Below are 21,310 nucleotides of genomic sequence, written 5' to 3' on the forward strand. Positions count from 1 at the left end.
CTGTGCACCCGATGTCCCTCTACCATATATACCGAATTCCTTGAAAGCACATGCCAGCCTCCATTTTTAAAACCTTGTTGTAAACTGAATGTTGGTGTCCCCCAGAATGCACATGTAGAAGCCCTATCCCCTCAATGTGACTGTATTTGGAGCTAGGTCCTGTGGGGAAGTGATAAAGGTTAAACGAGGTCAGAAGGGTGGGGCCCTTATCCGGTAGAGCTGGTACCCTTACAAGAAGTAGAAGGGACCCCAGAGAGTGCTCTCTTCAGCACATGAGGACCCAGTGAGAGGGCAACCAACCACAGGCCAGGAAGGGGAGCCCACACCAGACCCTGACCCTGCTGGCATCTTGGTCTCGGACTTCCAGTTTCTAGAACTGTGAGAAAATACATGTCTGCTGAAGCTCCCCAGTTTATGAGATTTTGTTATGGCAGCCTGAGCAGAATCAATGAAACTGAATGCATAGCACAGAACCCATTACCCAGAAAGAGCTCAGGAGTTGAACAGTGGAGGCGAGGGGGAGCAGGGAGTTCACAGTTTGCTCCTCCAAAACATCATTTGTGTCAGGCATTAAGCTTCCTTCCAAAACAACAACATTTTTCACAAGTATGGTTAGTAGTAGTTAATTTTTTTTTTTTTTTTGGAGACAGAGTCTCACCGTGTCACCTAGGCTGGAGTGCAGTGGCATGATCTCAGCCCACTGCGGCCTCTGCCTCCTGATTTCAAATGATTCTTCTGCCTCAGCCTCCTGAGTAGCTGGGATTATACGTACACACCACCATGCCCAGCTAATTTTTGTATTTTAGTAGAGAAGGGGGTTTCACCATGTTGGCCAGGCTGGTCTCAAACTCCTGACCTTGTGATCCACCCACCTCAGCCTCTCAAAGTGCTGGGATTACAGGCCTGAGCCAGCAGACCCAGCTAGTAGTGGCAAAATTGATTACCTTAGATTGCAGTTAATTTCCCTACACACTAGCAGGCAGAAGTACCTGTGGGAGATGACAGGCCTAAAAAGTGTAGGGGTTGCCACGGACTGAATTGTGTGCCCAACAAAATTCATATGTTGAAGCCCTACTCCCAATATGCTTGTATTTGGAGATAGGGTTTTGAAGAGATATAGCAGGTTACAGAGCCCATAAGGGTAGAGTCCTAATATGATAGGATTGGTGACTTTATAAAAAGAGGAAAGGGGAGAAAGACTGTCACCTACTCTGCAAGTGCTTGCACCAAGGAATAGCCATGTGAGCACACAGTGAGTAGGTGGCTGTCTGCAGGCCAGGAGGAAGAGCCCTCACCAGGAGCTGAACTGTCTGGCACCTTACTCTTGAATTTCTCTGCCTCCAGAAGCATGAGAAACAAATTTCTGACAAAGTTGCCCAATCTGTGGTATTTTGTTATGGCAATCTGAGCTAATACAAGGGGAATTAATAGGACTTGAATGACTGGGGACTGTAATTACAAATAATGTAAGAACCTGAAGAGGAAAACAAAAGGAATTAATTTTAATCATGTGGATTGCCCACAATATTTGGGATGTGGGATTTTAAACTCAAATATTTGGAATTTTAAACTTTTTGTGGTTAGTTTAGCCAAGTTTTCTTCATTTGCTAAGTATAATTTTTTAAAAATTGCAATGTAATTCACAAACCATAAAATTCACCCTTTTAAAGTGTACAATTTGGTGGGTTTTAGTAATAATCTCTATTACTATGTTTTCTTTTCCTTTTCTAAAAATCTGGATTACTTTTAAGACAGTTCTGAACAGAAAAGGGAATTTCCTTCATACAGCTAAGACTTTTGCATAGGGAGCCACTTGTGCTAATAAAATCCTCATCACACCCCAGGCACAGAACTGTCTTTGGGCTGCGGGAAAGTCGGTTGTGCCTGCTGCAGCCAGTGGGCCGCGGTTCTCACCCAGCGTGGTCAGGAGCAGACCCACTATCCCCGAGTTGGCGGCCAGTACCGGGCCCACGCCCGGGTGGATGGCAATGTTGGCCAGCACGCGGGTCAGCTTGATGAGCACGTCCTCTGCCTCTGACGGCGGCCTCTGCACCCTGTGCTGCTCGACTCGTTGGCCCACCGGCTTCTGGGAATGCAGATCCAGCTGATGGAACGTCTGGAATAATGACAGCAGAGTTTGGATGCTCCCTTTCTCTTTGGAAAATTGTTCACGAGCCTGGTTATTTTTCGCCGTCAGGTTGCCAAGAATAAAAACAACACGGACAACTAAATCCTGAAATAAACAAAAGACAGAGTCAAAAGTGCAAAGGGGGCGGGAACACATTGTGGGGCAGAAGATAGTATTTATTCACAATTGCATTAATAGTAAAATGGAACACATCTGGCTTCGACTCACTTGTATAGTATTTGATTCCCAAGAGCAGTGCAAAGTGACAGAGGAGATTATAAGCACCTGGCAGCAATGAAAGAATACAAACTGATTGATGCGATCAGCAACGCCTATTACCTTCAGATCCTTCATCTGAAATTCTCGCTCGCCTTTCTTTTTCTCCTTCGGAGAACAATTAGTTGAGTGGGACAGCATTTCTAAAAATGTGTCATGGAAATCTAAGTTTTGGCAATAGCCGGTTTCTTGAAATTCCAAATCTTTCCTTAAAATTTCATCTCCGGCTGAAGCATGGTGTTTTTGAGTTTGGGCAGGATTGACACTTGGGACTGGATAATTCTTTGTTGTGGGGAGGTGTCCTGTGCATTGTAGAGCATTCAGCAGCATCCCTGGCCTCCAACCACTAGATGACAATACCTCTCCAGATGTGCCAGCCAAAACTGCCCCTCCACAGCGTGGAGAAGCGCTGTGTTATGTAGCTACACTACTTTAAGGCAGTCAGTACCTACCAATTCTTGCCCAGGGTGGTGGTTACATGAGTGACACCTTTATAATTACTTGCTGAATTGTGCATACCCGTTTTATGCACTTTTCTGTATATAGGTTATATTTCACAATTTTAAAATGTTTTTACAAACCCTAAGCTGAGAACATTTTAAAATTAAACAAGATACAAAAATCACTGTGCTTTTAGTTTGACAACAATGTCCAGATATGAGTCCAGATCAGCCTTCCCCATGGGTGTCAACGAAGGTGACCTGGGAGGAGGAGATTTTAAATGAATACTCATTGGAGGGCTACAACTGGCCTGGATGGTATTATATCTATATCTATATATACAGTGCCAGGCACTGTGCCATTTTATAGACAAGAAACTAGGGCCTGGAGAAGCCGCCCAGGTCACATGGCTGGTGAGAGGTAAGGTCAGGATTTGATTCTAGGGTTACCCAGACTCTAGAGTCCTTTCTACACCAACATCTGCCTCCCATACAGGGTGTCATGTACTTTTTCTCCTCCTTTGCCTTCTTGCAGAGCAGTTAAAGAATTATCTCCTTTTAAAATGCACATATGTCACCAGAAGGGACGACTATAAACCTGACTTTGTTGATCGGGTCAGTAATTAGCAGCAGCCTTAAGAAAAGGGGACAAAGGGGCAAGGGCTGGGCACATTTTCATCGAGGAGCACATGTCCAGGTGCGATGCCAGGGTGTCAGGTGTGGCCAGGAAATTGGGGAAGATTGGGGGCAAAGTACAACTTTTGGATTTACCTAGGCCTTCTCTGCCAATACCAACTTGTTCCTGCTTGTTCTTGCTAAAAGAACCAAAAGTTTTCCCTAACACTCACTGCAGAGAAGCAAGGCTGCTGCTTGCACAACCGGACACCATTTGCCAAACATTAAGGACCACGGCTCATGCTACAGCAAAAACTGGAGATGGTCCAGGAGAGAGTTCATTTTCAGAGACATTTCAACTCACAGCATTCAACCAACCACAGTGGTCATCCAGTTAGGAGACCCTGCTCCTGACTCCACCCCAGGAAATAGAATGTTAGTCCTCAGATAAGTTCTTAATGCCAGGGGCCTAGGAATACACACACATAGCCAAGTCTGAGAGTTAGTGTTCTGAAGAGCTTCTCACCTACTGAGAAGACAAAGCTAACATATGTGGGGAAACAGCAAAGACTAAAACGGCAAACGGAGAAGCGAGATGCGGAAGCGGATTATGAGTCCCAGGTCCAGAGCCAGGCAGGCTGGGCTCACACAGGTGCTTGGCCTCTCTGTGCATCCATTAACTTATTTGCAAAATGGAGATACAATTCGTACTGTGAGATCACGAGATACAACAGGCAAAGCACAAATTGTATTGACCAATGATTAGGGCACTGCTGTGAACTCTTTTTATGTCCTAGCAATAAAATGCTAACTAATAGCAATAAACTCGGTGGTGCAGGCCTAGTAGTCTTACAAGAGTTTCGAAAAGAGGATGCTCCGGGAACAGTGTCAGGTTCAGCAGAGTTATCATGAAAGAATTTGAGTTCAACTCTGGAAGCTGTGAGATGCAGAGAGATGTGGAGGGGAGCATGGGGTTGGGTGGGCAGCAGAAAAGTCTCTTTTTTTTTTTTTAAACTTTTTAGGCTCAGGGGTACATGAGCAGGTTTGTTACATGGGCAATCTTGGGTCATGGGGCTGTGGTATGCAGATTATTTCATCGCCCAGGTACTAAGCTTACTACCCAACAGTTATTTTTCCTGATCCTCTTCCTTCTCCCACCCTCCACCCTCAAGTAGGCCCCAGTGTCTGTTGTTCCCTTCTTTGTGTCCATGAGTTCTTATTATTTAGCTCCCACTTATAAGTGAGAACTTGTGGTATTTGGTTTTCTGTTCTTGCGTTAGTTTGCTAAGGATAATGGCCTCCTGCTCTATCCATGTTTCTGCAAAGGACACGATCTCATTCTTTTTATGGCTGCATAGTATTCCATGATGTATATGTACTACATGGTCTTTATCCAATCCACCACTGATAGACATTTACGTTGATTCCGTGTCTTTGCTATTGTGAATAGTGCTACAATGAACAAATGTGTGCATGTGTCTTTATAGTAGAATGATTTATTTATATTCCTTTGGGTATATACCCAATAATGGGATTTTTTTTGAGACACAGTGTTGCCCTGTTGCTGGAGTGTAGTGGTGCAATCTCAGCTCACAGCAACCTCCGCATCCTGCGTTCAAGTGATTCTCCTGTCTCAGCCTCCCAAGTAGCTGGGATTACAGGCATGCACCATCAAACTTGGCTAATTTTTGTACTTTTAGTAGAGACACGGTTTCACCATGTTGGCTAGGCTGGTCTCAAACTCCTGACCTCAAGTGATCCATCTGCCTTGGCCTCCCAAAGTGCTGGAATTACAGGCATGAGCCAGTGTGCCCAGCCTGTTTTTGGTTTGAAGAGGATTAGTTTGAGAGAGTATCTGGGACTATCTCCTTCCTGGGCCAGGGGTCATCTTCTCATTCTTCAATTACCTGACTGTTCCCTAAAGAAGCTGACATTTATGGGCCTTAAGTCTAAAACAAGCACACACAATCTGATTATAATACTTGAATCCCACTTCACATAAAATAGAGGGTTACTTCAAGTAATGCCTGGTGGCAAAGGCCCTGCCCTGGGCTCTGAGTTGGTGGCTTCTCCTCCACCCTGATCAGACCCAACAGAGAAGCAGAAAATCAGTTTTTCAACCACGACAGAGGGTATTTCCAAGAAAGAAGAACTTCATCTGATATTTTCTAAGCTGAGGACTATAAATAAAATTTTTGTGTGAACTTTGATACATGTTTTCTGCTTAAAGACTATATGAGTTCTAGTTCTGAAAATCCTAATAATTAATAACAATAGCAGCACAGTAGTAGCAGCAACTAACACATAGTACTTATTAGTACTTATGATGTGCCAGGCATTGTCCTAAGCATTTACATATACAAATTAACTAATTCACTGACAATGATAACTTCCACTTCTTTCATCTGAACAAAGCTATTCACAGTATCTTTTCCAATCTAAACCACAGTCTCCCTCGTACACTTGATGACAGTGATGTTTATAAGTTTTGGACTTCATTCACCATGTTCCTGGAACTGGGCTCTCTTCTCTCATTTCCATAAAAACACGTTAAACAAGACAGGAAATGCATTATAAGTGATTTTAAGTGATTGCTTAAGTAACTTAATTAATAGCTGCATTCTACACCCTAAATTGTTACCAGGACTAAACGATTTACCTCCTGAAATGTCATGGCATCTTCTAAGGGTGCTGGATTGTTTTTTTTTTTTCTCTTCCTAGGCCTTGTCATTTCACCTCCATCTACCTGTCTTGCTTTTCTCTTAGTCCAGCTCAGTAGGCTTCTCCAGCCCTGTCCCACCTCCCGCTGTCAGTGTTGACTTGCCAGGATTTAGATCAGATCCCCGGTAAAAACAGATCTCCTCAGTGGGCATCATTCTTCAAAATTCAAATGACCTCTCCCCACTGTCACATGCAGTCTAATCTGGGAAGACTAAGTGCTGCTTTTCTTTTTCTAAAAATTCCCTCAGGCCCCTTACTCTTCTAAAATTCTTCCATTCTGTCATCTCTGTAGGTACTAATGTGGCCAAGATTATTAAGCCTCCAGTGCAGAAGAAGCTCTAGGCTGTAGGGCAGGAAGAGTTAACACTGTTATAATACTGCTTTTCCTGCTTCAGATGGAAAAGGAGGGGGTGGTTCCTGGCAGCCGTGGTGCCAACTGAAGCATGGCATGCGAGATCAACAAATGGGATGGCAGATTGCACCGTCTGCAGCACCAAACTTCCAGCAACTGCTATCTCTGCTTACTGTTTTTGTCCTGTTTTTCAGGGTTGGCTATGGTACTTCTTTTTTTTTCCCCCCACCTTTCTTAAATATATTCTACATGGATCTAGGGAGCATGGAAGAGGCCAAAATAGAAGCCGACTCACAGGAGGTCAGCAGAGGTAGTGTTTTCTTATCTCCATGCAAGGGCTTGTCTTGACTCGTCTGGAATCCTGAAGGAGGCTGAGCCAGACAGCTTTCCAGGGCCCCTCTCCTCACCATGGGTGGCCTCTGCTCCCAAACTGTGCACTCCAAGGTCCTCCCAACTGAACCAAGGTCTGCGTTGGGCGGGATCATGAAGAGATTATCTACTGTTCCACAGCCCGAGCCATCTCAAGTCTATAAAATATTACTTAATATTCTATAAAGATCTGTAAAAATTAAACCAAGGCCAAAATCATCTATTTAGAGAGAGCACCAATTCCACAGCAGAAAACAATTTCATCAATATGCAGCTCTCCTTTGAGGCACAGATTCTCTCCTTTATTCTTAGACAATATCTGAGAATCATCTATAAATTAACACTCCACTTTTATAGCATTTTTATTAAATTTAACACAATGTTGCATATTCATATCATAACTATGTGGTTTTGAAATAGCAAAATGAAGATGAATCAAGAGAGATCTTTTTTTTTTCCTAAAGAAGGCAGTCTAGTATAACCAGTTCATATCGACTTTCTAATTTTACTTAAAACAGAATCAGCCTAGCAACAGCTACAGCCAACCAGAGCTTAGACAAACAGGTACACCTAGAGGAAGAAGACTGACCTCAACAGAGCTTTCCGGTTAGAGCCTGGGGGATATTGTCATTAGTTTCGCAGATGTTGTGCCCCAGTGAGCAAGCAAGTTACTCAATCTGAATGGGCCCCACAAGCCTGTGAATGAAATTACTTTAACTGGAATAAAACCAGGAACAGGGCACTGCTCACCAGGATGGTCTATGTTGAGTTCCAATGGTGGCAGCATTGGCAGCAGCCGTTGCATGTTACTTTCCATGGGAGAGACATTGGCCTAAAGCCAATGAAAGACATTTTTACCCCTATTTGGAGATGTTGGAACTGAGGCTTCAGAAGACTCATTAAGTAAGCCCAAAGTCAAACACTGGTGAAGAGAAGAGGCAGGATCTGTACACACAGATGGTTTCCAAAACCACCTTCAGCTCAACTCCTCATTGCTCATCATCATCATCTTCCCCGTTCCCCAGCCCCAGCATCTCCGATTCCTCTCTGTCTCATCCCCTCACCAAGCAGTCACCAAGTCTCCTTGAACCTGTCGTCTCAAAATGACCCCCAGCTCCCTCCTGCCCATGGACCTAATCTGCCTGTAGACTGTTGTCAGAGGCCCTTTCCAGGCTCCTCCCTCTGCCGTCAACCCTAACACCACTTCTTGAAGCACAGCTCTTCCCTTTGCTCAAAAACATCTACTGCCTATTAAATGAATGTCAAAGCCAGCATCTAATGCACCATCTGGCCCCGTGCGACCACTTCTGATATGCTACCTCACATTACTCTCTGCCCACGGCCAGCCAAAGTGAACACATATCTCCCCGACTCCCACACCCTTCCTACCGTACCTTAAAATAACTCATGTGCATAATGTTGACTGTGGGGAAGAAACAATATCAAGCTGTCACAGAAAGAATAAACTATGTTCAGCAGACTCCACTTAGGAGGGAACTGCTTCCACTAAGTAAAGGAAAACATTTTAGGAAGATTTGTAAGAATGGGTTGAAATGGAAGGGGATGTAAATATGTTTAAAATCTGAACCCTCTATTAACCAGAAAATTAATCAAAATGCCCTGTTTAAAATATGGTTACAAACTTCTCGTGCCTGAGAGCTGAATCAGGATTTACAATTTGCTTTGTTTATCCAACTTCCCACCCTCAAACAAAACCCAAACATTAAGTGAGCTTGCAGGTGGCTTGAAGAACAGATAAATTTTAGCAAAGCGGAAGACAGACTGTGCACTACCGCAAAAATGCTAACTGACCATAGGGCACCGAAAGTGGGTCAAGAGTTTGCCTATGTGTTTAACTACATAAAATAGAAGAATCTGAAATGTTGGAGACTCAAAGCCAAGAATCTAAGCAGAAAATCATTTTAAAACCAGAAGAGATTATGCTTGATTCCCCCATCCATCTATCCATTCTATCGGCAATCATTTATTGAGCACCCACAATATGCCTTTGAATGTCACTCAAAAGTACCAGGGCAATGCTAGAATTTCACTGTGCTCGGTTCTTTTTCAAGCCAGCAGACATAAATCAGGCATTTGGGTTCCGTGCTGAGCAAGGAAAGAGCCAGTTCCACAAGGGCAAAGCCAGCAGGAGCTGGAAAGAATGAACAAGCTAAGGGCGTATTGTGCAGCCTGCCCGGTCAGGGGCGCAGACCAAGGCCAAGGCTGAAAAAAGGAGCAAGCTCAGTCAAATGCTCTCGGCACCCACTGGGAATGTGCCTGCAGAGGGGCTGGGAAGATAGCCATAGGGCGTGCTCCTGTCAGGGAGGAGGCAGAGGGCAAGCTGGGAGCCAAGTCGCCTTACAAAGTCACGAGGGGAAGGGGTGGAGGCACCTTCCTAACCAATCCTCGATGGCCCAAAGAGGATGGAGGGAAAGAGAAGGCACCTTCTCTCTGGAATGCTGAAAGGCTGTGGTTACATTCAAGATGAACAGCTAGAAAAATGGCAGTTGGTTTTGCTTTCAGCCCACACTGTTCAGACATTCCAGCTCTCATTTCTGACACCACGGTGGCTAAGCATTCCAAATCAGTGTTCACTGTGCATGCATACATGGCTGAAGACAGCAGCTTATGCCTATAGCAGTCTAAACAGAATGAGAGGTGGGACTTTAAGAGCAGCACAACCAAGAATGAGTCTGGCAGTTCCCAGGGTTTGCAAAGACTCTGACGACAGTCCTGCTGCATCTGGAAGCTCTGTGGTAAAAGAAACAAAAAATTAACCATATCTACACATGGAGAGAGTTAAATAGACAGTGGGTCAATGGATACATGTGATAGGAATGTAGACAAAGATTGTTCTTTTTGATCAAGACTTTTGAAAAATATTGCCAGTCTTTTGGTCTTATTTGAGGCATTTTACCAGATCTCTTGCCCAGCAGATATTTACAGAAGAAATGGGGAAAATCCCTTCATGTTCTTCCAAAAAACAAACCCAAACGTATTTTCCTGAGATGCTAAATGTAGCAACACTGACGTCAGAGGCACCTCCTGAGGCAGGCTCTGCCTCCCAAAGGCTGATAGCAACCCCACTCCCTCCTTCGTTATTAAGCCCATCTGTTTGCACATTTGTTTTGTACCAAATGCAGTTTACACCATAAAGCAGACAACATGTGCACATTTCTTAAATGAGATTTGTCATTTAATTGAATTTTGGCCAGTGTTTTTAATAGATATTTTACCTAACTCTAAAGTTTAGCTTTCATACAGCCTCAAGCCGACCGAGAGGCTGTTTCATCTCAGTTTGTGTGTGTGTGGGAACTGGAGTTACTAGTTGCATCACGGATCTTGGACAAATTAACTACATAGATAAGAAGAAGTTTCCCTTGCTCTCCCTGCGGAAGTCATTTATAGGAGCTGGGAGGAGTAGATGCCTTTTCGTTGAGACTGTTGGTGAGCCAGAAACCCAGGCCATGCACACAACTATCACATACAGATGGAAAAGGAGGCCCACTTCACTGAGGGCCATTGTGCAAACAGAGGCAGTGTAAAGCGGACCATATTCTAAGTGAACTCATCACTCTCAATTTAATGTTGCAAACTACAACATTTAGATATGGGTATATACTGCACTGTCTCAAAACAGGACATCTGCAGGAATAGTAATTATTTTAAAGATGAAATTTGGAGCTTGTTTAACCTAACAAATAAACCAACAACTTGCAGCTTGTCTAGCCAACTGAACTGAAGGCGCCCTCCCTTGGACAGGCGGCTCTAAGGGTCCTGAGGAGTAGAGCCTGTGCTCCTCTCTCCTGGGGGAGCCACTCTGGCCAGTGCTTAAAGCCTCGTCAGTGTGATGGGCACCTTCAAACTAGGTTTGGTCCCAGGACTTATTTTGACACAAGTCTGGCAGTGAACATTTGTGGAAAAGACTAATGTACCATCCTGTGTTCTCCAGCTAAGAAATCATTCCTCAGCTGCCTGTGCAAAAGGCAAAGGGCCAGTGGTTCTTACCACTTACTGGGAAGCCTATATCAGCACCTGGTGGGTCTTGTCAACTTGGTTCCTACTTTGTCAGGAAGAGCCACTGTCAGCTGTGCTCCTGTGGAGAAAGACTGACCCTGTGTGGCTGATTTGATTAATCACTTTAAAATTTTTTGAGGTTTTATGGGAACCCCTCTGCTGTCAATACTGGAGAAAATGGTTTTAAAGAACCACCTTAGTAAGTTATACCATAGGTCTCAAAACCTGCTGCTCATTTGAGTCACTTGAGAAGTCTCTTAAAAGTAAGTTATTGGGCCCCATCCCAGACGTGAATCAGAATCTCTCTGGGCGGGCCCTGAGCACCTGTATATCTATTTTTAAATTAAAACAAAATTTTTAATTAAACCCAAATTTTAAGTGTAAAATAGGCTTAAGGGTTCTTCTTGTTTTGTCGTGTTTTGTTTTTGGGAGAAAGGGTTTCACGGTGTAACTAGGCTGCAGTGCAGTGACTCAATTTCAGCTCACTGCAACCTCCATCTCTCAGGCTCAAGTGATTCTCCTGCCTCATCCTCCCAGGTAGCTGGGATTATAGGCATGGACCACCAAACCCAGCTAATTTTTGCAGGGTTTTTTTTTTTAATTGTTCTTGTAGAGACAGAGGTTTACCACGTTGCCCAGGCTGGTCTCGAACTCCTGAGTTCAGACAATCCACCTGCCACAGCCTCCCAAAGCACTGGGATTACAGGCCAACCTGAGCCACCTGTGCCCAGCTGAGCACCTGGATTTTTAAAGCTCCCCAGGTGAAACTGATGATAAGCCAAATTGGGGAGCCACTCTGATTTAAATCAAGAAAAAATCAGAACTCTCACCACTTGAATATCCATTATTTGTCTTTGTAATAATGCTTTTTAAAAACTAATAGGAATACTTGTAAATATAAATCCTTGTTCCTCAATAATCCTCACAGCATAGACGTGTAGAAAATAAAAGTGAAACCACTCCACAACCCCTCCTGTCGATGGACTTGATTTAGACTTTATATACTTGAATATGTAAAGTATATTCAGACTTCTCATATGTTGAAATCAGACTTTACCTTGACAAGAGAAAAAGAATGTGAAAATAATGGAAAATTTTGTGACTTTTGGTATCTTCTCATGTAATTCTAATTTTTTTCCCCTTTGATGGAAAACAACAGCAGATGGAGAGGAAATATTCTACTTTCTTCCAACAGCAACCAGCCCTGGTGCTACCTGGTTCAAAACAGGATTTCCCCCTTGGTGGACGGCAGCAGCGACCGGCAGCTTCCTGTGAAGCTCCCCATCCGCTGATAAGATCAGTTCAAGAGGCGTGTGTAGGTGACATTTCATTTATCACTGTAAAGGGTTTTTTTCCTTTTCTTTCTTGCTCTTTTTAGATTTCTGTTTCTACGTTTTTTGAAAACGCAATTAGCCATAAACATGATTTGATTTAAAAGTGCATCTTAGAAAAATGAAACCTATGCTGATTCTAAATGTAGTCCTCAGGCTTTCAAGACAGAAGCAATATTAACCTCCCAGAACAAAAACAGGGACAGTCTACTGACTCTGATTGTCTAATCATTTGGCAATGGCTATGTATATTAAGAGACTACAAAGCTTCCCAAGTATTTCTCTACAACCCAAGTTAGTCTTGCAGGGATGTTTCCTAGAGCCGAAAAAAAAAAATAATTATAGGAAGTAATAATTCTGTTTAATTAAGTTGCTGGAAGGCTGGTTCACGTTTCCATGATCAGTTCTAAGCCTCAACATTCAAGTAAATCCCAGGTGCGGCAAAGTGTCTAACCACTGCAGATCAATACACTCACATCAGAACTTTAAGAGGAAAAACAAATCGTATTTGATCAGTCACCTGGGCCACGGGAAACATGAAAGTAAGATGTCATGCTGTTCTGAAGGAATTCTGTTTTGCTGTTTATGGCAGCCCACCCATGTGAAAATTGTGGGAAAAAATTCTTATTATATCCTCCTCCAAACTAGGAAGAAGAAAGTACATATTTAAGGAGGAAGCACTTGAGTATTAGAAAAAAAATATTTTTTAACACCTTACAGGTGGCAAAGCATTTCACATACTCAAAATTCTTTCTTTCAGCACTTATGAGCTTACTTTGCCAAGCATCATCTCGGTCTATCAGGACAAAGTCTGTGTCGTTTAGGAACTCGCAGTAGTGGGTAGGGCAGCTACATAATAATAACCATTTGGAGAACCACTAAAGAAATGTTTTTGAAGACTAACGGGAACTTCTGGTTAATGATTTTAGGAAGTAGTTGGGACACACAGCTACTTCCTTGTAGCCTAAACTCTTTCCTTGCTCTTCTAAAATATTTTGGTTTTGAGGAAAATATAAGTTATGTATTTTTCTTACTAGAAAAAAAGTAATGAGTCAAAACTACAACATTTCAATCGTTATTATAAGTAAAAGTATTGAGTCAAAGTATAATTTTTCAAAAATTAAAAACATGACTCTCATAGGCTCATAAAATGAACACCCTTAAAGAGTATTTAACTCATTAATGAGGAGGCCAATACCACAGTAAAGTTTGTTCCAAGTACAACTGAAGAACTGGGAATTTACAAGCACTCAAGATTTCTAGGTTATATACAAACCTGACAAATGCCTACAAAGTAATAAAACGGTAACTTTTGAGGTGATCCTGTCTACCACACTGAAACCTATGAATTAATGTATAACTTTATTGTGTCTGGGATCTAACCAAATAGTAAACAGCAAGTCCAAACACCAGTATGTTGGCCTAGAGAATTAATCCCTGATTGGGCCATTAAACAACGCCCTGGCATGCCTTTGTCAGGACATGCCTCCACCTATTCCACACCTTATCTCTAAGATTTGTATAGTTTTTCTTAATAATAGTGAAGTGGTTAAGGCCATACACATACTGCTTGGGTTCTTAGCTCTGAGTGTACTAGCTGGGATACTAGCTGTGTTAAAGTCTTAAAAATGTTGCACTGATGAGGGAGAAATTGACTGGTCTTGCTTGGGAGGCCTCACAGAGGAGCAGACAAGAGAGTTACAACTTGAAATATGGAATTGACTTTGAAGAGGAGAAGTCACAGAGAAGTTTCATCAGAGCCCCTTAGGCTCTTCTCATTAAGTCTGTTCATATTCAATTTTATTTTAGGGTTTTTAGTCTACAATATCTATCTGTCTAGCTAGCTAGCTAGCTAGTGATCAATGACTCACTGCAGCCTGGGCTCAAGCAATCCTCCCACCTTAGCCTTCCAAGTAGCTGGGACTACAGGCATGTGCCGCCACGCACAGCTAATTTTTTGTTTATAGAGATGGGGTCTATGTTGCCAGTCTTTTCTCTCTCTCTCTCTCTCTCTCTCTCTCTCTCTCTCTCTCTGAGATAGGATTTCATCTTGTTGCCCAAGCTGGACAACTGCTTTCACTAGAGACTCACACCACCACGCCTGGTTTATGTGTTGACACTGGAGTTAAAAAAGAAATTATTTAGGTAAATAGTGAGGGTAAGGAGGGCCTCAGTAAGGTTTTCGTTTTAATGAAAAACAGCCCCCAAATAATTTCTTTTCTAACAAAGAGCAGCCTGTAAAATCAAGCTGCAGATATAGAAAGGCAGGCTAGAAGCTTGCACGGGTGAATGTTGCCAGCTGTGCCAATAGGAAAAAGGGTACCTGGGACTAGGCATGTCCACTATGGCAGCTCCATCTTCCCTTCTCTTTGCCAGCCACATGTGCAGTAAAGAGCAGGTAACATGGTGCCGGCCAAGTAAAAATCCCATTTGTATAATAAGAACACTAGGGTTGGGTGGCCAGCTTCTCTGCATACTATGTAAACATCACACCTGGTCCAACCAATCTTTGGGCCCTGTGTAGATCAGACATGGCCTCCTCGAGCCTGTCTATAAAACCCTGTGCCCAGGCCAGAAGTCCCACTCGGGTGCCTCTCGTGCACAGAAGAGAGGGCTATTCTCCTCTCTCTTTCTTTTGCCTATTAAACCTCTGCAATTAACCTCACTCCATGTGTGTCCATGTCCTTGATTTCCTTGGAATGAGGCAACGAACCTCAGGTGTCACCCCCGACAATGATGCCGCTTCAGTGTTACTTTTTTTTTTTTTGAGATGGAGTCTCCCTCTGTCGCCCAGGCTGGAGTGCAGTGGCACGATCTTGGCTCACTGCAGCCTCCACCTCCCGGGTTCAAGCGATTCTCCTGTGTCAGCCTCCTGAGTAGCTGGGACTACAGGCTAATTTTAATAAGCTTGGTTATGAGGTTCCCCTGCTAATTGCAAACAAATAATTGCAAAAAAGCAAGTAAAGATTACTAAAGGCAGAGGTAGCAACCAATAGAAAAAGAAGAGAGAGAAAATCTACAAAGAAGATGCAGACATTTAAAGAACCTCATCAACAGACTCAGGTTTCCCATGTGGGACAAACAGCCTCTAGAGCAATAATTAATGATTAATGCTTACAATAATGACCTTTGCTATCAAGACATTAAGTTAGTTTTAATATCTTCTAAGAAGGAAGAGAAACATGTAATATACTTGAATATGATTTTTGCCACAATGATTTAAGTTTAGTGATTAAAGTGATAATATGCATTTCTTTGAGGGTCCTGAATAAACATGTTACTGTACATGGTTTACAAGATGCTCTCTATTCCTCTTTGGAAACTAAAATAATTTTAATAGGTGTTTTAGTCTGTTCTCGCATTGCTCCAAATAAATACTTCAGATTAGATAATTTATCAAGAAAAGAGATTTAATTGGCTCATGGTTCCATAGGCTGTACAGGAAGCATGCTGCTGGCATCTGCTCAGCTTCTGGGGAGGCGTCAGGAAACTTTCAATCATGGTGGAAGGTGAAAGGGAAGCAGGCACATCTTACATGGCCGGAGCAGGAGGAAGAGACAGAGCAGGGGGAGGTGCTACACACTTTTAAACAAGCAGATCTCATGAAAACTCACTCACTCACTATCAGGAGAACAGCACCAGGGGGATGGTGCTAATCCATCCATGAGAACTCCGCCTGCATGATCCAATCACCTCCCACCAGGCCCCACCTCCAATACAGGGGATTACAATTCAACATGAGATTTAGGCTGGGACACAGATCCAAACCACATCAATAGGAACATAAAATGGTAATTAACGTCAATAGAGAAAAATGTGGTTTCTTAAACATGAGTTTTGCTTTTCAGATAACCGTTGGTCCAATGTGAAAAGTAGTTTAGTAAAAAGTATAGTAAAATTCTATGCCAATTTAAACTTTAGGACATTTAGGCTGGGTGCAGTGGCTCATATCTGTAATCCCAGCACTTTGGGAGGCTGAAGTGGTAGGATTGCTTGAGCCCAAGAGTTCCAGGCCAGCCTGGGCAACATAGTGAGACTCCCATCTTTATTTTAAAAAACAAAAACAAAAAACAAAAAAACTTTAGGACATTTAGTTACTCAAACTAGAAAAAGCATACTCTTAGCCATACTGATATCTCTAGTCTCTCATATTGGTGAGATACCAAGATTTTTGTTAGTTCATTCCATATGGCCATCATCTAAGCTCCAATCAGAGAAATAAACAGTATCTACTAGTAATGCTAGAAAACAATAGCACTATTTGTGAGTACTCAATTAATGAATTTTCTTCCTTAAAAAAATTATAGATTATAACATAACTCGAAATCAAACTGTTAAACAAAAGCATTTTCTTTTGTCCATATTTGAAAATTCTAGTGGCAAGGCAAATAAATCTTCTCTAATTAAAGACATCTACATCACCCAAGATCAAAGCACCAAAGCAAAAAAAAAAAAAAAAAGTGATGGGAAAATAAAATTATAATTAAAATTCATAACATTAAATTACAAAACAAAATATATAAATAGATCTCTTTTGAGTATAACATGAAAAATAATTCTTCTGGGCTGGGCACAGTGGCTCACACCTGTAATCCCAGCACATGGCAAAACCCTGTCTCTATCAAAAAAAAAAATTAGCCAGGTGTGGCGTCACATGCCTGTAATCCCTACTTGGGAGGCTAAAGCTGGGGTAAAACCTGACAAATTTAACAATTCTCAGCAGAAGTCTTTGGCTGGGTAAAAATAAGTTCAATGCTAGTCAGCAACAAACAGAGATTATGTTTTGAGGTGGTCTTAATATGGTTAATAAAACAAACACAAAGCTTTAGATTAAAATATTGTTAGTATATATATAAATTATTTGGTCCATAAACTGGTAAAACTTACTATAGGATGTTGAAAATATACCACATTTAAAATGAATACTTATTGTATAAATGGACAAAATATCTCACTAAGTTGATGTCACTTTAATAATTTATGAAAGTGAATAAAAGTCGACTTTGTTTTAACGAACACTTAAAAACTTATAATAAAAATTAATGTTTGTGGCTGGGTGTGGTGGCTCACACCTGTAAACCCAGCACTTTGGGAGGCCGAGGCAGGCGGATCATGAGGTCAGGAGATTGAGACCATCCTGACTAACACGGTGAAACCTCGTCTCTACTAAAAATACAAAAACAAAATTAGCCAGGCATGGTGGCGGGCACCTGTAGTCCCAGCTACTCGGGAGGCTGAGGCGGGAGAATGACGTGAACCCGGGAGGCAGAGCTTGCAGTGAGCCAAGATCGCGCCACTGCACTCCAGCCTGGGCGACAGAGCGAGATTCTGTCTCAAAAAAAAAAAAAAAATTAATGTCTGTATGAAGTATTATGATTTGATTAATGAGAAATCATTTGTGAATTCTTTCTTTTTTAAACAACCATATACATTTTTGCCTTGATTCATTAAAACTAAATTATTTCATTTAAGCACTTTACCTAGAAACGTTACCTTTTAAATAAAACAGTGGGGTCAAAGAATTAGAGAACTTAAGGGCTAGAAGAATCTTCAGGGAATATCCAGTGCAGGGGAACTGCAAACCTTAATTTGCATCAGAAGTCCCTGTGGTTCTTGTTAAAATGCAGACGGCCAGATAGGTCCTACCCTACCCATCTGACTCAGTAGCCTGGGATGAAACCTGGAAGAAATAACCATTATGGAAATAACCCTTGGGGTGGGGTTATACCCCTACCCCCACCCCAAAGTGACTCCCATGTAGGTTGTCTACAGATCAGTGGGAGGAAAAATATTGTTACAATCTACTACCTTCCTTCCCAAATCGGGACACTTCCTAGAACATCAACATTCCATTTCTGACTCAAACCACTCCTTCAACTCCTATACATAACTTACTGCCACCCGGGGCAGCCCATTATACATTTATTGGAAGTTTCTTATAGAAACCTATACATTCAAAACATAAAGACATTCAACATGGGCTTACACAAATACATTAGTGTAAAGACTCACTGAAGAATTAAATGAATGAAGAACTGACCTGCTTCTTCTGGTATTTGTTAATTAGATTCAGAAATAAGGCATAACATCTGGAATAGCTGGCCAAGGCTGCACAGCAGTCACGGTAAGAAGTAAGTTTGCTGCAGAAATGCCAAATGGGAAAATAAAGGTAAACTTTGTTTTTCTGTAAAATTCAAGTACACACAGTATCACTTTAAATGCAGACCTTCAAAACATTGCCCAGTTCAAGAAAAGGAGTCTAAAAATACTCTACATATCAGTTCAGGGAAGCTGCAAGGAGGCTTGCTATCTGCTATAAACTCTAGAGAGATGGATCCAGAGAAATTTAAAAGGTAACTTATATGTACGTGGTGTGAATTTACACTATCCATGTAGTTCAGAAAACACAAACTTACATGAAATTTATATGAAATCTGGTTGGATACCAGTGAGTCTCCTGGCACCACATCAGAAGCAAATGTAAAACTACTTTAGTAGGCCAGGCACGGTGCCTCATGCCTGTAATCCCAGCACTTTGGAAGGCTGAGGCAGGTGGGTTACTTGAGGTCAGGAGCTTGCGACCAGCCTAGCCAACATAGTGAAACCCCATCTCTACAGAAATACAAAAATTAGCTGGGTGTGGTGGCATGTGCCTGTAATCCCAGCTACTCTGGAGGCGGAGGCAGGAGAACTGCTTGAACCCAGGAGGCAGAGGTTGTAGTGAGCTGAGATTGCACCACTGCACTCCAGACTGGGCAATGGGGAGAGACTCTGCCTCAAAACAAACAAACAAACAAACAAAGCTATACATTCAAAACAAACAAAAACCTGCCTCAATACAGTAGATTGGTAGTGCTATATTAATATTAGGCAAAATAGACCGAACTTAAGGCAGGAAGCCTTGAAAACAGCTTCAGAATTTCTAAAGCAAGTAAGCAAGCAAGCAAACAAAATCCATAAGGCAATATTGACAAACCAACAACAAATCAGGAGATGTTCATATATTTCTTCCTAACTGATGAATCAATAGGTAAAATATCATTAATATGTTAAAAACTTGACCACATACGAGGCCATAAATAAGCCTCAGTAAATTCTCAGAGAACTGGTATCTCAAAGACCACATTCTCTGGTCAAAGTGCAATTAAATTACACACCATTTAAAAAATAAATTAAAAAAAAAATTTTTTGGGGAAATGTAAGAACACCTAATTTATAGGTCAAAGAAGCATGAAAATTACAAAAGAAATATTTAAATACAAGTAATAAAGATATTACAAATCAAAACTCGTAAGATGGGCCAGGCACAGTGGCTCACATCTGTAATCCCAGCACTTTGGGAGGCCGAGACAGGAGGATCACTCGAGGCCAGGAGTTCAAGACCAGCCTGGCCAACATGGTGAAACCCCGTCTCTACTAAAACATACAAAAATTAGCTGGGCGTGGTGGCGCATGCCACCGGAGTAGTCCCAGCTGCCTCTGGAGTAGTCCCAGCTACTGCAGAGGTTGAGGCAGGAGAATCGCTTGAACCTGGGAGGTGAAAGTTGCAGTGAGCCGAGATCACAACACTGCACTCCAGCCTGGGCGACAGAGCGAGGCTCCGTCTCAAAAACAAACAAAAAACAAAAAAAAACTTGTAAATACTAAATTCCTCTAATTAGTATTTAGAGGAAATTTTATAGGTTTAAGGAGGCTGAAAAGAAAGGAATTATGTTTTTTACTAAAATAATTAGAAGAAAAATATGATATTTTCAAAAAGTAGAAGAAAATGATTCATAAGGATAAGAGCAGAAGAAATAAGACATGAAGCAAACATACAATACAGTGGGTCAATAAATATATTTGTTCTTGGTAAAAGCTAATAAAATAGGAAAGATTTTGCAAGACTAAGAGAAAAGAGAAACAGCACGAACAATCAAAATTAGGAAAGAAAGTCAATATTAACAATGAAGAAGCAGGGTAACATAGTGGTTCAAAGTATGAATTCCAGAGCCAGACTATGGTTTGAACTGCAGCTCTATGACATACTAGTTGTGTGATCTCAGGAAAATAACTAAACTTCTCTATGCCTCAATTTCCTCATATGTAAAAAGATAATGACAATAATAACACATATCTTAAAAAGTTGTTATAAGGATGAAATGAATTCATATTAGGAAAATATTCTGAATATTGCCTAGCATGTTGTAAGTGCTATACAAATATCTGTTAAATAGGTAAAATAAATAAAAGGGGACATAATTAGAGATACAACAGAGATTAGAATAATAGTAAGAGAATAGTTGGAACAACTTTTATATTGTTTGAAAACTTAGAGAAATTTATCAAATTCCTACAAAAACTTAACTTTCTGAAACTGAACCAAGTAGAAATAAGAAACATATAACCACGTAGGAAGAAATTGAATCAGTAGTCAACAATATTCACACACACATACACACATATATACCCTGGATAAAAATAGCATTTTGGGCAAGTTTTTAAAACTTTTCAAGAAGCAGATCAGTTTTTTTACAGACTCTTCTAGGAAAGAGAAAAAAACTGGATTACCTCCCAACCCATTTTATGAGCTGGTATAAACTTAACACTAAACCCAGACAAGGACAATATGAAAAAGGAAAAATATAGGTCAGTGTAACTCACGACCACCAATGACAAATCCTAAACAAAATAGTAGTTAACCAAACCCAGCAACATATAATGGCTTAACTTGAGAAACTTTATTAATGTAATTTACTATACTAACAGATTTAAAAAAGAAAATCCATCATCAAAAGCAATTCAGGTAAATGTGATTTATCACACACAACTAAAGACAAAAACCACATGATTATCTCCATAGACACAGAAAAGGCTTTCAGTAAAATTCAACACTCCTTCATGTTAAAAACTCTCAATAAACTAGGTACTGATGCTGGGTGAGGTGGCTCACGCCTGTAATCCAGCACTTTGGGAGGCTGAGGCAGGTGGATCACCTGAGGTCAGGAGTTTGAGACCAGCCTGGACAGCATGGTGAAACTCCATCTCTACTAAAAATACAAAAATTAGCTGGGTGTGGTGG

At 41.5% G+C, this 21,310-nt stretch overlaps 1 protein-coding gene across 2 annotated transcripts in view; it reads right to left on the reverse strand.

Moving 5' to 3' along the window:
- The window catches only part of ARMC2 (armadillo repeat containing 2), a 130,295-nt gene that overhangs the window by 18,707 nt on the left and 90,278 nt on the right, over nucleotides 1–21,310 (reverse strand). For both annotated transcript variants that reach the window (XM_011952823.1, XM_011952822.1), the window contains 2 exons: nucleotides 18,290–18,389; nucleotides 1,915–2,233 (listed from right to left, as the gene is read on the reverse strand). In XM_011952823.1, the coding sequence (XP_011808213.1) occupies nucleotides 1,915–2,233; nucleotides 18,290–18,389 (419 nt within the window). The remainder of the gene's footprint in view (nucleotides 1–1,914; nucleotides 2,234–18,289; nucleotides 18,390–21,310) is intronic.

Source organism: Colobus angolensis, unplaced genomic scaffold (genome assembly GCF_000951035.1).
Source record: "Colobus angolensis palliatus isolate OR3802 unplaced genomic scaffold, Cang.pa_1.0 Scaffold35, whole genome shotgun sequence".
Classification (NCBI taxonomy): Eukaryota; Metazoa; Chordata; class Mammalia; order Primates; family Cercopithecidae; genus Colobus; species Colobus angolensis.